Genomic DNA, 16,097 nt, shown 5'->3' on the forward strand with positions numbered 1-16,097 from the left:
TGTGCACAGCCTGTAGAGGCCACCCCACTGGGCACCCTGGCTGCAGGAAACCTCTCAGAGTTCAGAGAAGGTCTAAAGGGATCAGATGCCTGTGGGGTGGGAGATCTCTGGGGCCCCAGCTATCGCACTGGAGGGTGCCTATCTGTCCCCTCCCTGCCCAGCCTAACCCCTGTAGATGCAGTCAAGGGTCTCTGCCACTGACCTCATCTTGAACAAGGAGACTTGGGGCGAGGCGATGGGGGGCCCCAACGGTGATGCCCCCAAAGACTCAGTGTGCCACTTTGTGGGCCCAAAATGTAATGGTGGATCTGGGGGCCACTGTGTGTTGGATCTGCCCCCCATGGAAGAGAGAGGGGTGCTAGCCTGGCCACAGCATGGTGGCAGGGACCCCTTGCTCCCAGCATCAAAGAAGATGGAGGACATGGGCCGGTGCTCGGGCTCTGTCTTCTTGTTCTCCAGTTGCTGCTGGTACTTGTCCAGGAGGAAGGGGCTGTGAGAGGCCACAGGGGCTAGTGGCTGGAAGATGCTGGTCATGGTACTGAAGCAGTGCTGTGGGGTGGGCTGTGGGCTCTCTGGCAAGCACGGTTCCTCGGGGCAGATGGGGCTTAGCTGGAAGTCCTCCCCATCCATAGGGATATAGGGCGCCAGAGTCTCCAGGTCCAGCTCATTAAAGTCCGTCTGGGGAGAGACAGAGGGTAGTGAGCTTGCCTGGTTGTGCGTCCAGCCCCTTGTCCCTCCCAGTCCCCTTCCAGAGCCACTCATCTAAGCAGGACTTCATCATGCTACTCCCCTGCTCAGACGCCTCCAGTGGCTCCCAGTGGAAGATACTCAGACTTGGCCATTTCATGCAAAAGGTCTTTTATCATGGGTTATTAGCCTTTGTGTGCTGTCCCTTCACCTTGTTCTGCAATCTCCCAGTTCTACTTACCACTGGTCTCACCTCCACACCCACGTCTCACCATTCCACCCGTCACAACCTGCCTGCCTTCCCAGTTGGACAAACCCCACCTCTGTCACAACGCCGTCCCTACCTACTTCAGCTGAGTGGTCGCCCCCTCCCCTCTCCCCCTGCTACACTCAGGTCTGTGGTTCACAATGTGGCTCCTGGGAACAGAGGACAGCTTGTCCTCACCTCCCTCATATGACTGACACAAGCCTAGGCATGCAGTACAGGCGCCCAGGGTATGTCTGTGGACGCCTGCAGCACATACAGCCAGGCTCCCGCGGCAGGTACATGGAGGCCACACTTAGGTTCCCGGTGTCAGGAAGGGACCCACAGGCAATACCCATGCACAGTTGCAGAAAGCAGTTCCTTTAGGGACTGACCCCCTTCCTGGGGGATACGGCTTAGCAATGATCACAATTATAGGAAATAACACAAGCAGGGAGTTAAATTATTTTGTGGAACAGCTAGAACTTGGTTAGGATAAAAGGTGGATATCTGGATGAGTAACTCGGACAAATGGGGGAGGAATGATTTTCCCTGGGGTTTTGTTAAACACACACCTGTCCACCCACCTCATCCTTTTATGTTGTTTGTGCAAGAACATGAGGCCTTCTGAAATAAATGTGTCCCCGAGAAGCCATATATAAATGGAAGTTTGTCAATCAGATGTCATTTGTCAGATGTCATATCAAAATGCATATCAAATAAAATGATAGTTTTAAAAATTCTATGATGAACGTATTTGTGAAGGAGTAATTGTCCCCTGTGACTAGAAATGTTTTGTGACTCTGGATATGATTTTTAAGAGGATGGCTTCCTTAAAGAAAGGTTCAGTGTTGTAGTTTTGGTTTGCACGTGCAAAAAGAAAGTTATCCAAGTAAGTAGAAGGGAAGTAAGTCGAGAGTTAAATGTGGAAGCTCTGGATTTAATACAGGTAAAGCAGAGGACAGGAGTGGGAAATGGGGTGAACCTAAGCTCTCTGTCCCTGTACCTTCAACTGGTTTTATGGACCTCAGTCAAGAGTCCCCAGTGGTCTTTGCAACAAAAGGATGGACAGGCATCCCACTCACCAGAGAGCAGGCATACACACCACTGGGTCGGCTGCACGGTCACCTACCTGGGTGCTGCACTGGTCCTTTGCCTCTGTATCCATGGCAAAGAGCTTCTCGATCATTTCAATCTTCAGGTCATCCCCCAGAGATGTGTAATAGTCACCAGGGCTGCTGGGCTGGGGACCAGGAAGGAGGGGGACTGAGTCAAGGACATGGCACTAGTCTTCCCAGAAATCCCATGTGGAAGGGGAAAAGCATCCTTGGACCCACTCAACTCTATTCCACCAATATTTGTAGTGGGGCTATTGATGAGCTGCGTGACTCAGATACAGTCATCAACCTCACCGAAGATCAGTGTCCTCATCATAACATGAGGCTCCTATCACTTTATAGAGCCTTGAGGAGCAAACAGGATAAAGGCTCTGGTGGGTGGGGTTCTGCCACTGCAGCCCTGTGCCCCACACAGGACAGGCTAGGTGCTCAAAGCTCTTCAAGGGATTACCGCTTCAATGGGGGTGGGGAATGGACCCTACAAGTCAGCCCACAGCTCTAATCCCCAGCAGGCGAATGGCCATGTTCTGGGCTCTGTGATAACCGGAGAAGGAGAAGGGCCGTATTTCTGTCTGGACTGTCCCTTCAGCCATTCGAAGGGAGAGGAGCCCTTCCTCTCCATCTTCTCGCCTTGGGGTGGGGAAGCTCACCGTGGAGCAGCTGCTGCTACTGCTGGTGGCACTGGGGGTGCTGCTGCCCAGGGCAGCCACCTGGGGCACAGTGAAGGCAGGCAGACTTCCAGCTTCATTCTGGGTACCCCGGCTCCTCAGCTCTGCAGCCCACGGCTGGCCTGGGGGCAGGACGGCCTTTCCAAAGGAGGACTCCTCAGGGTTCTGGTTCCCTGTGGAGACAAGGCCTGCTCAGCTGAACTTCTCTACCACAGGTACCCCAGGTAGAGGAAGCCTGGAAGGTGCACCAAAGGGCCTGAAGGGGTCTTGAAAGCCTGCCTGGGGCTGGGCCCTCAGCACCCCAGAGCTCAGGTGAGTCCCAGCCTCTGACTAGGGCTATGATTCCCTTTAAGGGAGCAGTCTCCTGGAGCACTTAATTTTCACACTAAACTTATTAGGAGCTACTTTTCCTGAAAAGCAATCCACAATGTAGAGGAGGAAGTTCTAGCAGAAGACTTGGGCCATTTGCCTCAGTATGACCAGGAAACACAGGCTACAAGATGTCTGGTGCAAGGGCCCATTGCCCTTTGTGAATCTTTGAAGTTGTGATTCTCATGTGGCCTCTCAAGAACACATTCAAGCGAGAAAAGGTGAGGACAGGGGTAGTGATTCTTCCAGCAGCCATGGGAAGGCCAGGGGAGGCTGGAACCTGGAGAGGAGGGCCTCCCAGGTCCTTTTCAAGGATGTCTCCAGGATGGGAGCAGGGAAGGATTAGGAGTCGCAGGGAACCATGTGACTTGTGAACCAGGCAAACATTGTAATGAAGGCTGGCATTTGAGGGATTAATCCTAGGCCTGAACTATCCTCTTCTGGAATTTTCCCTCCCATAGTCCCAATTTAACCCTCCCTCTAAACCAGCAGGCGTCCTTCGAAATCTAGGAGGGGATCTACCTTTTCAACTGCCCACCTCGCTCAGACTCTCCCCGTCTGTGGTGAAGCAGCTCCTCTAATGACCCCACCTCCCTCAGTACTTCATGAGGGCAGATTTAGGGTGGTCTTAGTAGCAAGGGCACATGTGCTTCCTTCATGTCCTGCAGAACCTGGCCACTGACAGATGATTAGCACCATGTGGGGGGAGGGCCAGGGACAGCTGTGGTTTAGGGAAAGCTACAGCTGGGAAGGCCTATTTTGTTAAGAACCATCCCCAGTCCCAAGAGGGATGGGCTCAGCTCAGCTGAAAAGCACCCACCAAAATCCAGAGAGATGATGGTATCCCCCGGGGTGGGGGCCAGCTGGGCCAGCTCTTCGGGCTCCTCCTTCAGCTTGGTGAACAGGAAGTTACTCTTCTCAGACATAGCCACCTTGGCACTATTGTCAAAGATGCCGTTCATGGCCATCAGGTGAGGCTTGAACAGGGATTCAGTCTGGTCCATGGAGAAAACCACGTCGTTCTTCTCAATCTCACTAATGGGACAAGAGAGCCATTCAGACCTTCTGCATTGTCTAGCGATAGCCTCTGGCTCCCCCAGACACACAGGAACTCTGACTACCACACCTCTCAGACTAAAAGATGGGCAGGGACACTGTTTTGACATTTTGTAAACAGCCACACAACGGAAGCCTGTGAGCCGTGGGGGCAGCAAGGGCAGGGGCATCCTCCGCAGGAGCGCGTGTTGGGATGCCGCCTGAGCCGTGTTGGGCTGCGGTGGGGTGCACGTGAGGCTGGCTGCTTCTGCTGGGTTGGTTTCACCCTCACAAGGATGTCCTCTGGGTATCCTTCCCACGTTCCATAAAGGGAAGTTGCTAGATCTGCTTTTCCCAGAAAGCGTGAACGATTCTCTTGCCCATTTCCCCATTCAGAGGATATTTAAGTGGATACTGTGTGCTTTCTGCCTCCCTACCTACCACAGTGTAATGACGGATAAGTGGGAAGGGGCAGAAAACATCCAAAGATCCCACCGTTTCTAAGATCTCCATGGGAAGTCCTCTCCGACACAAGGATTACCAGCGTAGAAGGCTCCCAGGCGGTGCCCAGGGTTCTGGGAGGCTGGGTGTGCCTGTGCCTGTGGCTCTCAGGCGCTTGTGCACACCAGGTCCCAAAGCCCACCAACCCTCACACTCACCTCAGGACGTAGTTGACGCACATGATGCACTGGGGCTGCAGGTTGCGAGGGTTGTAGATGACTGTCCCCTGCGTCTCTAGCCACACGTAGCCCCCGTGCTTCGCGAGCATTCGGTACTGGCCACTCACCACCTGTCCCTTGGTGCACACTAAGGGAGGAGAAAGGGAGTCCAGGTGAGAGAGACGGGAGAATGGTGTGCGCCACAGGCTCAGGAGAGTCCATGAGAAGGGCAGGTGTGCAGGGTGACAGGTAGAACTGGGTCCAGGACAGTGGGGACCAGGGGGAGGGAGCCAGGAGGGAGCTCAGAGATCATCTCAGCCACTCTTCATTTTAAATGTAAGAAAAGGAGGTTCAGAGAGGTCACATGACTCCCACAGCTGTGCCGCCAGGGGGGTCCCACTTACTCTGAGGCTCTGCAGTATCCCGTTTCCAAGCCCCGCGAGTGAGGCTCTGGACCAGCTCAGCTGTGAGCTGAGCCCAGAGCAGCACCTGGCCTGCTTTCCTTATGGGGTTCAGTGAGAGGAAGCCCCTGCCCTGTCACTCCCTCCAGGCAGTGGGGGGCTTGCACACAGCATGGAGAACCCCGACCTCAGAGCCACCCTGGGCAGCAGGCCAGTCACCAATGACCTGCTTGTGGATACAAACAGGTTGGTTCCTTTGCTTTCATGGCCAACCTCCACCTTTAGGGCCACAGAAGGTTTGAGGTAAACCACTCCATTCTCCAGCTGGGGTCAAGCAAAGGCCAGGACCCTGGCAGCCTCCTCACAGCTTCCTCAGGAGCTATGGCAAGTCCTTGCACTCCTCTTCCCCGCTGCCCAGTGGGCTGCCAGCTGCTTATATGGCTTCTCTCCTCTTCCAGGTCCTTCTGTTCATTTTAGGTGTGTGTGTGTGTGTGTGTGTGTGTGTGTGTGTGTGTGTGTGTGTGTGTTTAACTGTCTAAAAAGTGTCGAGGAGAGGGGTCCTGCATTCATTGTCTAAAAGCATTGGGAAGGGATGTCCTATCCCAGGCTGTGCTTGGCTTACCATGCTCCATCTGCTCCCACTGAAAAGGAATTGATAAGCCCCTTTATACTAATGACTACTATTGTTAGAATTTCTGGTAGTTTTCTGAATTGTCCACCTGCTTTCTTTCCTTAGGAATCCATTCTTCAGAATTCCCAGCTCCGAAGCACCCAAGTCACAGAGAACTGGAAAGAGGCATGATGGATGGGCTGGGCACTCTTACCGGCATGGGGACTTTGAGAAAGGGATAGTCCTTGCTTTGGTTTCCTCCTCTGCATAAGGTATTGATAATAGTAGTCATGATGGTAAGAATTATCATTATTAGCTATCTGGTATACCACTGTTCAAACTGAGGATCAGAGGCACTTGCCTGGCTTATCAGCTACACAGATGTTGTATGGGAGAAGCCACCTCTTTCCCAAAGCTACTAATATGTATAGTGCTCAGGGCCGGTCGCAGTTATGCTACACTTCTGTAGACAGTGTCACAGGGATCCCCTGGGAGAATATTCAGGATCCCTGTAGACAAGAGTCTCCCCATTTCTCCTGGTGGGTTCCTGGGCCCCTCCCCATTCACCAGCCACACGAGGTGGAGGAATGGGGCCTGGTTCACAGTAACGCTAGCTGTCATCCGTTATGCTTGGGGTTGCTTGGCACATTTTACCCGCTTTAAAAATTTAACAAGCACCTGAAAGGTGCAGGAATTAATGTAACTTACATGAGTACGGTGCTTTGCAGTGTCCAAAACGGGCTCATGAGATGGATTCCTTTCTGCAAAGCAATTAGATTAGTGCCTGGCACTTAAGACACTCAGTGAGGATTAGTGTCATTGTTACCTCACTGAACAAGCAACACCATGAGCTATCTATGATTACTTCTGTTTTACATCTGAAGAAACTGCAGCCCATGCAGATTTGCTTTTGCTGAGAACTACTGAGTAATTTGCTGAAAGGCCCATTCAGTGGAAACAGTGCACAGGATTAGTCTAAATTGAAGACTCCTACGCTGAGCTCTGTTTGCTTTTCATTTGTAAAAACAAATGAAAAGGTTTAATTTACCTTCCATAAAAATGCACCCATTTTAAGTATGCAGTGCAATGAGTTTTGATGAGTGTACACACTTCTATAACTCTCACCCCAGTGATGGTACAGAACTGCCCCATTACCCCTGCAAAGCCACACTCCTCCTGACAGCCACTCCCCATTCCCATCCCTGGGCCCAGACAACCACTGATCTTTTGTCACTCTATTGTGTTTTTTTTTCTAGATTCCATGTGTGAAGTCACACAAGAAGAGTACATACCCTTTGGTGTTGGGCTTTATCACACTTGCTCAGCCTGTTTTTGAGATTCTTCATATGGTTCCAGGTATTTTTGGTTCATTCCTTTTCACTGCTGAGTAATATTCCATTTTATGGATGTACCATCTGGATGTTTGTGTTTTCAGTTTGGTATTTTTATAAATAAAGTACCTATGAACATTCGCATATACATTTTTGTATGGATATATGTTTCAAGTTCTTGTGGGGGCAACTCTGGGTGTAATTTCTGGATCATCTGATAAGCATATGTTTTCATAGCTGCCAAAACATTTTCCAAAATGGTTGTATCATTCTCAGCCAATCTTTTATCAAGGGAGGCAATATATCATCTTTTAACATGAGGAAACTAAGGCTAGAAGGGTTGTGACTTGCTTAACATCGCACAGGACAACAGTGACAGAGTCCAGGCTAGGTAACAGGCCTTGTGGCTCATAAGTCAATGTTCTTTTACTATATTATTTGGAGTCAAAATTGAGCGAGAAGGTGAAGTTCTCTGTTGCCACTGTCCTAAGCCATCAGAAGCGACTTTTGCCTTCTGTGCTCTCCCTGTCGCTGTGCCATTGAGGCTCCCCTGCTGCAATGAAGCGATTCTTATACAATTTCAAGTGCCTGGAATCAACTTATTTAGATGGCCTTTAATGCAAACCAAGTTCAGGGCTCTTACTCCTTTTGATTAAACAGTACGGCAAGCAGAGGTTGTAACTACATTTCTAATAATTGCAGACAAGGGCCTGCTCTGTCCCAGAATATAATTAACACCAGCCTTCTTCTCATCTGCTCATTAATGCCAGCCTTGGTGAGGGGCCTGCTACTTGGTAGTGAGATAGGCTTTTTATGACCTTTAATCTTGTTTTCCTAAGAGCACATAATGTCCTTATACAACAAAGAGAAGCCAACCCCCCACCCCTCCTCTGAGAGTAACGATGTATAAATTATTAATCCATTTGGAAATGATGGCTTTCAATTATCTTCATCTGGTTGAGGATGCACCTTTCCTGGTCATTGCAGTGGTAAGCATTTACAGGCTAAGACACATCCATGTGTCAACTTGGGACCCCAGGGTAACAGACCTGGCCTAGCTTCAAACCTGAGCCTCTAGTCACTCCACAGCATGATGTGAATCTATAGTGCAACTTTATTGGCAGAAGCCTCAAAACAAATGAGATACACACATACACGCCCTCTGCCGAGACTGACTCCTGTCATAACTGATGCTGACCCAATTTCCAGCTCGTGTGGATTTCGCTCTGCTGTACATGACCCTGCTGGCTGAACACTGGGCTCTGAGCTCAGGGCAGTGTTCCTTGGCTCACGTCGGGGAAGAAGGGAGACTGTGATTCTCTTTGGGCTGTGAATTACCTTTAAGTGTGCCTGATGCTTACAGACACGGAGCCAGTAAAAATGACAGCAAGCAAACAGAAAACCCAGCAGATTTTCCCTAGAGTCAGCAGAAAACTGATATGACAAATTTTTATCCTGACACTTTTTATAGATCAAAGGAGTTTTAATAAGAAAGGGGAAAATCCTTGTATGTGCCTGGTGAGAAGTCATAATTTTTGTTTCCTTTGGCAGTAGGACCCCTCCTGTAAAGTGTAGGGACAAAGAATCACATTTCCATTTTCTGTCTATAAGAATTCCCAGAAACTTCTTACATTTGTTCCCTGCTCTGACTACCCCCCTGGCTTGGAAGGCTGGGCTTTTCCCCAGCTCTACATCTAAAGGCAGAGAGGCCCAGAAAGCCAGTCCCTAGGGAATCGGAGTCAGCTGGCTAGAGCCAGGCCCCGAGTCCACAGCCTGCGTGCCTCTGCCAACATGCCTCAGTAGCAGGACTCCCTCATGGGCCAGAAAAGCATGGGGCATCCCTAAGGGAAGGCTGGTGCCACATCCTACACCTGAAAGCAGGGGCAGGTATGATGGGGTCACATCCATGGGCACAGAACGGCACCTCATCCTCCCTCCCCCATTCCTGGATCCCTGAGTAAGACTGGATCTAGGTGTTCTTCTTTTTTTCCTTTTCTTTCTTTTTCTCTCCCTTTCCCTCTCTCTCTCTCTCTCTCTCTCTCTCTCTCTCTCTCTCTCTCTCTCTTTCTTTCTCTTCCCTCCCCACCACCACCACCACCAGAAAGCACAGAGTGGGAAATTTCTCTGCGATATCATAATGGTCTCTGTTGTACTGTCAGATCAAACCCAAAAGCCACAAGGAAGAAACAGAGGGGCCTGTTAGAAACTCTGTGACAATACAGCCTGTGGTGTCGTCCACCTCTTAGCTGCTCTGACCTTGGGAGGGAGGAAGGGATGGATGTAGGGACAGGGACAAAGAGTCGCATTTCCATTTTCTTCATTGCCATTGAGGTCACTCAGAATTTTCTCAGACTCATTCTAACCACCTTTCATCCTGCTCAGCGTCTCTGTCCACCACACTGTACAGGCACTATGTGAGATACCAAGGTTAAACACACAAGCCAAGGAGCCCACGGTCCTCTTTTTTTTCCCTAGAAATAAGATTTCCTAGGGTAGAGATCAAGCCTACCTATTTCTATGGTCCTGAGGGGACCATGTACAGTGTTGCAGGTCCAGAGTCCCTGCTGATGGGCTGTTTGGCTTTGAGGAAATCACCCTCAATCACCTGCACATGGCAAGCTGGAATTGTGAACACGGCCATATGAACACTCTAGAACTGCTCTGTCTAACATGGTGGTCACCAGCCAAGTTTGGCTATCTAGATTTAGCTGTTCTTTTTGGTCCCTTCTGAGGGGCCAGGGATTCGAACCGCGGCCCTTGAGCATGCTAGGCGAGCGCTCTCCGAAACGAGCTATTTCTTGGGCTCTGGCTATCTAGATTTAAATCATTTAAGATTAAATTTTTAAAAGTTCAGTTCCTCTGTGGCACCAGACATATTTCAAGTGCTGCACAAGCTACATCTACATGTGGAACATTTCCAAGACAGAGTTCCATTGGACAGCTCTGTTCTAGAATCCTCATGTTATGCAGGGTTTTCCCAAGTTACAGAGCCATTTCCATTCCTCCACAACGTGATGAGTGGACAGCTTCCTCTAACGTTGTGTTGATCTGGCAAGCGAACTCGTAGAGAACTAGGGCTGCCCGGTCACCTGTCTACAGTGGGTCTCATGCTACCTTCCCCTCTGTCTAGCCCCATCCTTCTCTATCCTTCAAGACCTAACTCAAGTTCCCTTTAATCTTTCCCTAATTTCCCCATCCCTCCTCTTCTATGCACAGATGTTCTTGCATTTGTAGCACAGGCCCAAGCTAATTACATGCTCTCTTGTATTATTCTCTTAAATTTAGATAGCCAAACTTGGTCATGACCACCAGGTTAGACAGGGCTGTCCCAGAGGGTGTACAGACTGTTGATTGCATGAGAATGCTCAATGGTGATGGCACGTGGGGACAGATTCAGTCCTCCCTCCACTCTCCAAGCTGCAGGCCTTGGTATGGGTGTATCTCCTTGAAGGAAGAGCCCTTTTCCTAATTTGCACGAAAGCATTATATAGGCTAGGGGCAGCCTTGATTCTAAAATCACCTTGAAGTCATGAGTATTATCTGCTACACAAGATGGCAGCTATAGGAAGGAAGTGGCCCAGGGTTCTGTCTGATCAGTCACACCTTGTTCAAGGCCAGATTCTACCCACACAAGGATGCCCCACGGGGCCCTCCTGGAACTTACAGTTCTGGTGACTTTTGGTCATGTTCTCTGAGTCCAGTGCATGGTAGAATTCATAGGCTGAGCGGCCCAGCAGCTCCTCTGGGTGGTAACCAATCAGTTCTGTGATTCTGAATTAACAAACAAACAAACAGCATGTGAGGAAGAAAGACCACAGGAACTTCACCTAGCATGTGGGCAGGGGCTCAAGAAGTTCAACCCAGAAGATAAAATAAAAGGTCCACATTCAGGTGCACATAACCTGGACTTCCTGGTCACACCAGTTATTCAAGCAACCATGATGTTCAACCTGCAACCGTGGGTCTAGCCAAAACCCCGCTGTTCTGCTCTTCCTGAAGTCATGGAGGAAAGAAATGAGCCCTCTACCCCCAGAACACATATACCTACTCTCCAAGAACCACTGGAAGGGCTCACACCCCTGCTCTACAGGTTTGCAGATAAAGGAATGGAAATCAAGGAGGGCAGACAAATTTGCTTGATGTCAAACAAGTGTCCAGGGACAGAGCAAGAGTGGAAGCTGAGGCTCCTGATTACTAGCTCAAGCTCATTCTAGTAGAGGGTGATCCACATGCAAAGTGGAAATTCTGTGGGCCCAAGTCAGGGAAGCTGCAGTGTTTGTCTCTGTGCTAACCACAGAGGAGTGAGGAGCTAGGGAGCCATTTGCATTAAAACCTCAGGCCCTGATGCTTTGTAGGAGCTGCCCATGGCCTCGGGCAATATCAGACCTCAGGTCTACCTTCCCTCCCTGCTTCTGCTGGTCTCTCCCTCTCCCCAAGAAGGGACTGAGGGTAGAAGAAGTTGAGAGGAGGAAACATGAAGCCAGTCATAGAAGAGCACCTCTTTGTTACCCTCCCTGATGAAAGGGGGGCTATAAAGGGTGCAGCTGCCCCAAAGGTCCCTGCCTTCATTCTTAGGGTGTCTGGTCTTGGTGGGAAATGGGCAGGAAAAAGACAAAATGTGAGACCATGAAGAATCACTTGCCCCCTTGGGATCTTTGATCTGTGCTGGAATCATCAGAATGAACAAAGCCCTGCCCAGGAGCCACCAGACTCATCCCTTTCCCATGTCACACGGAAATTGTCTTTCACAATCTTTGTTATCTCACACATTTTTTCCCCTCATTCTCTTGTTTACCTGGCTATCACAAATTAGAAGCCTTGCTAGAGTCTCATCAAGATGAGCTGCTTCGTCACCTGAGCTCTGGGTATCAGAAGGTGCCTATCCGGCATCCATAAGGGGGTGAAGAACATGGAGAGGAAGGCAGAACAGGAACCAGAGTGGAGTCTTAGTGCAGGTGGGCTCCCCTTTCCCCGGCTCCTCCTTATTCCTGGATAGCACAGGGACAAAGACTGCTATTTCCCCACTTGGGCCCATGGAGTTTCCACTTTGCATGTGGATTACCCTCTACCAGAATGACCTTGAGCTACTAATCAGTTTCCTACCTCCACCCTCAATTCCTCTCCAAAACTGGTGACCTGCAGATTCAATTCTCCTAAAATATTCTTTCCCTCCTGCCTTCCCCTAGTCGGGCGTCCACAGTGATCCCTGTTGCCAACCGCAGCCAGTCAACTGCCCAACCTCTACTCCCTGACCCCCTGCAAATCCAGTCTCTATCTTCCAAGCAATTTGATTTTCAACTAACCTGCAGCATGCCATTGTGCCCTGTACCCTTTGCTTTGGCGGCCCCGTGGTCACACTTCCCCGGCCCTGGCAAATTCCTTCCTGCCACCAAGCTTTTAGGCCTCCTCTCCTCCAGCTTTTCCAAGACCTGACTTTTACAGGGCCAGATCGAGACCTCACCTTCTCCACAGGGTCCTCTCCACTGTCTCTTCATGAAGTCCTAAAGGGTATGCAGTGTCACCAAGAGCATGCATCTGTCTCTTCACATCCTACGCAGTCAGTCCCTGAACTCAGGGGTCACCTTCCCTTTTTGCTTCCTCCACAGGGGAGCTTGGTAAGTTCCTGAGCAGCTGGCCAGCAGACCCTTTTTCCCTAAGGTGCAGCCAGAGCCTGTCTCTCCCAGCACTGCTGGAACTGGGCACTAACCGTCTACTTTTCTTGATTAACGGCATCGACACGTCCCAGTGTGCACATGTGCATGCACACAGCCTGCAGCAACCCTCAGGACATCCGATCCATCCTCCCTCCATTGTCTAAGGTGTCTGGTATTAATGTGAGCAGCACAGAGGCAAGTCCTCTGCTGGGATGAGACTTGGAACTGAAAGTTTTTCAAGCAGTGGGAAGAACTTCTGGGCAGAGAGGTTTGGGCCTCAGCTCATCCCCCAGCAGAGGTTTCTCCAGTGAGACTCCAGCTGCACTTACACCAGGCAGCTGGTCCCACAGCGGGAGGATCTATCCCCTCACTTGGCTCTGAGTAAAGAGGTTTCTGAGCTCATTGGCCATGGACATATCCCCTGAGACTGACCTTGGAGGTAGCACCCGAGGGAACCATGGCTGGGGTGAAGACAAGGAGAATAAGAAGGCAGAAAAGTGCTGGCCCTACAACCAAACAGCTTGTCTGTTGGGTCAAATGCATCTCAAACTTAGCCTGGGAATTGAAACTGGACTAGGAGCCCTGCTGACAACAGCTGGCCATTTACAGGCTCACCGATTTTCCAGATAAGCTGCTTCCATTCCTGGACAGGTCTAGAATTTTCTAGAGACCCTCAATAATGAGTATACAGGCATTCTAGGAAAGATATGATTCTATTTCCTGGAGGAATTAAATTTCCTTTTAAGATTAGGATCTTCAAAATGTTCAAAGCAAATATTATAATCGGCCTCATGTTTTTTTTTTTTTTTAATCTAATTAACATAACATCCATTGAAAGGCACACAATGGGCATGTTTTAGAAGTGGACAAACAAACCTGGATTTCAGAGTTGCCAGATATCTTCCCCCTAGCAGCTTTCATTTATCTTGTCAACTAAAATAAATATTTAATGTCTCTTACTTCATTCGTTTAAACAGACTACTGTAAAAACTGGGAAATGCACATATCCCAAACACAATTGAAGAACATTCGAGTTGTCAGACTTCACAAAGCCAGGAAACCCCAACTTAAAGCTAATGGTCCTTTGCCGGCATCTGCAGGCACGTCGACGCCGGTGGGGAGGTTAATGAACTTGTTTAATAGCTTGTTTATAGGATTGGCTACTACAGCACATAAGGGCCTTCCCTGCTCATTTCCCGGGGCTCTGACACACCACCAGAGCTGGGCTGTGATAAAAGTTTCATCTGCTCTCTCCCTCAGGGCAGGGAAAACTTTTTCTTTTTTTTCTTCTTAATTCAGGATGCTTAACTTACTGAGAGAATAAAAATCAGTTTGGGTTCATCCACAAATTTCAAAGTCAAACTCAGCCTACTGAGTTTGCTGTATTTTAAGAAGAAACGGAACTCTAAGGACTGAGTACCCAGATTTCGACAATGAGGACAGCGAACGCTCTTTCATCATAGAGTGGAAAAGCAGTTGACCCAAGACTAAGTGAGGGGAGATGTAGACAAAGACAGACAGCCGCACAGAAGCAGAAGAAGGAAAAGAAAACAGAAAACAGAGACAAAAGGGCTGTTCAGCTCAAAAGTTAGTTTTACCCAAATAAACGAGTGGGCTGGCCTCCGGGCCGTGGACTTGAAAGTGAGAAGTGCCTGTAAGTTTGAACTGAGTCATCCATGGTCCCTCAACTGCTCTGTATTCTTAAAAATGGCCAAAAGCTCAGTTCCAAATGAACTACCTGCAGCTGAGTAAGAGGGAGGAAGTTATTTTCTGGGTGCCGTCACCTCAAGAGGCAGAAGTCCAGCCCCAAGCTCCTCCCTACCCTGTGACCTCCATGGCCTGTCCCTGCAGTGTGGCAGTCAAGCTGCCACCACCCGTAGGCGATCAAGATTACGCTGCGGCTTTTACCCCTGTTCTCTCCATAGGGGAAGGCTCCGCTAAGCATGTAGACAAGATGGCTAGAGTATTTCAACTACTTAAGAGGACAAAAGTTGTCAGCACTTTATAACCACCTACTGTCCAAAGAATGCATTTGCTAATAAATACTGATGTTAAAGTCTGCACTGTCCTTCCAGCCTTCTAGCAGTGCTTGATGCGACCATTTGGTTTCTATACACACTTATAACCAGTGACACTGAATTTCCTTAGTGATATCTAGATAATTCCTTAACTCAGATTTCAAAGCCTGTTTGTATTGATATGTTCCACCCAGATTTTGTTTGCTTCAAAGGACAGTCCTAAACCTTTTGTTTTCCTCAAATATTGCCTAGTTATATGAATTCTATACAGTTAATGGAAAGTCAGTTTTTCTTTATTACATCAGTGTGGTGTGTCACAGGGGGTGACATGGGGTGAATTTATACACAGGGAAGTAGGCCTGGCTCAATCCAGGACTGATCCTTCTGACAAATGTCATGGCTGTCTGTCATTACCACAAATCCCATGAGCAGTAAGAGGAAGTTTGCCTTGAACTAGTAAAAGTGAGAAACAGATGATGCAGAAGGAATAATTTTTGAATTGGGAGGTCTATTAAACTTTGAGATAATTTACAAAGAGAATTTATAGAGTTGCTTCTTCCAGGGAGTGTTTCAAGCTGCCTAGATGAGAAAGAATAATATAAAAGTATTTCTTATTCAAACTCTGCTAGTTCCAGAATGTCAGCTGAGCAGACGCAGATGCGCATGAAGAACATTTGATAGTTCTTCTACCTCAGAAGCACACTATACACTTTACTTAGTGAGACAACAGCTAAGGAATAAGAATGCAAAAATATTTAGAATAGACTACATAGGAAAATAAAATACATGTATTATTTTGAAGGATCACCTTAAATTTAATATGGCACCTATCCTCTAAAAAGTAGCCAAATAATTTACTAAATGTACTCTCTAAACAATTTGCCCTAAGTCAGGCTATTTTATTTTCAGTCTTCAAACTACTTTCCAACCTTCTTGATATATGTGGATTTCACAACATGGCTTCTTACAGTTTTTTTTTTTAATTGATATTTTTCTATGATCTTCTATTTTCCCCTCACTTTTGCCATCTTCATTATTCCTGACTTTGTATAAAATGAATTCATCATAAGACTTAACCAAGTTCACAGAATTTAGAATGCAGTTAATTGAACTTTTTCCGACTATGACTCCTAGTTTTATTACATTTATATGGATTTAATCTATTGACAAAACAGGGTTGCCCTCAAATTCTCTATCTATAAAGATTAAAAGACACTCTTTATTAATTTGAAATTTTTACTATAATTGTTATACTTATCCCCCTGGTGATATTGGATCCTTTCTACATAATTCAGTTTTAGAA

At 48.3% G+C, this 16,097-nt stretch overlaps 1 protein-coding gene across 1 annotated transcript in view; it reads right to left on the reverse strand.

Moving 5' to 3' along the window:
• EPAS1 (endothelial PAS domain protein 1) overlaps positions 1–16,097 on the reverse strand; it is an 83,300-nt gene that overhangs the window by 5,712 nt on the left and 61,491 nt on the right. The window contains exons 7-12 of the mRNA XM_079111621.1: positions 10,787–10,893; positions 4,781–4,928; positions 3,907–4,121; positions 2,700–2,890; positions 2,064–2,174; positions 203–678 (exon numbers count right to left, since the gene is read on the reverse strand). Of these exons, the coding sequence (XP_078967747.1) occupies positions 203–678; positions 2,064–2,174; positions 2,700–2,890; positions 3,907–4,121; positions 4,781–4,928; positions 10,787–10,893 (1,248 nt within the window). The remainder of the gene's footprint in view (positions 1–202; positions 679–2,063; positions 2,175–2,699; positions 2,891–3,906; positions 4,122–4,780; positions 4,929–10,786; positions 10,894–16,097) is intronic.

Source organism: Sciurus vulgaris, assembly GCF_902686455.1.
Source record: "Sciurus vulgaris genome assembly, chromosome: 14".
Lineage (NCBI taxonomy): Eukaryota > Metazoa > Chordata > Mammalia > Rodentia > Sciuridae > Sciurus > Sciurus vulgaris.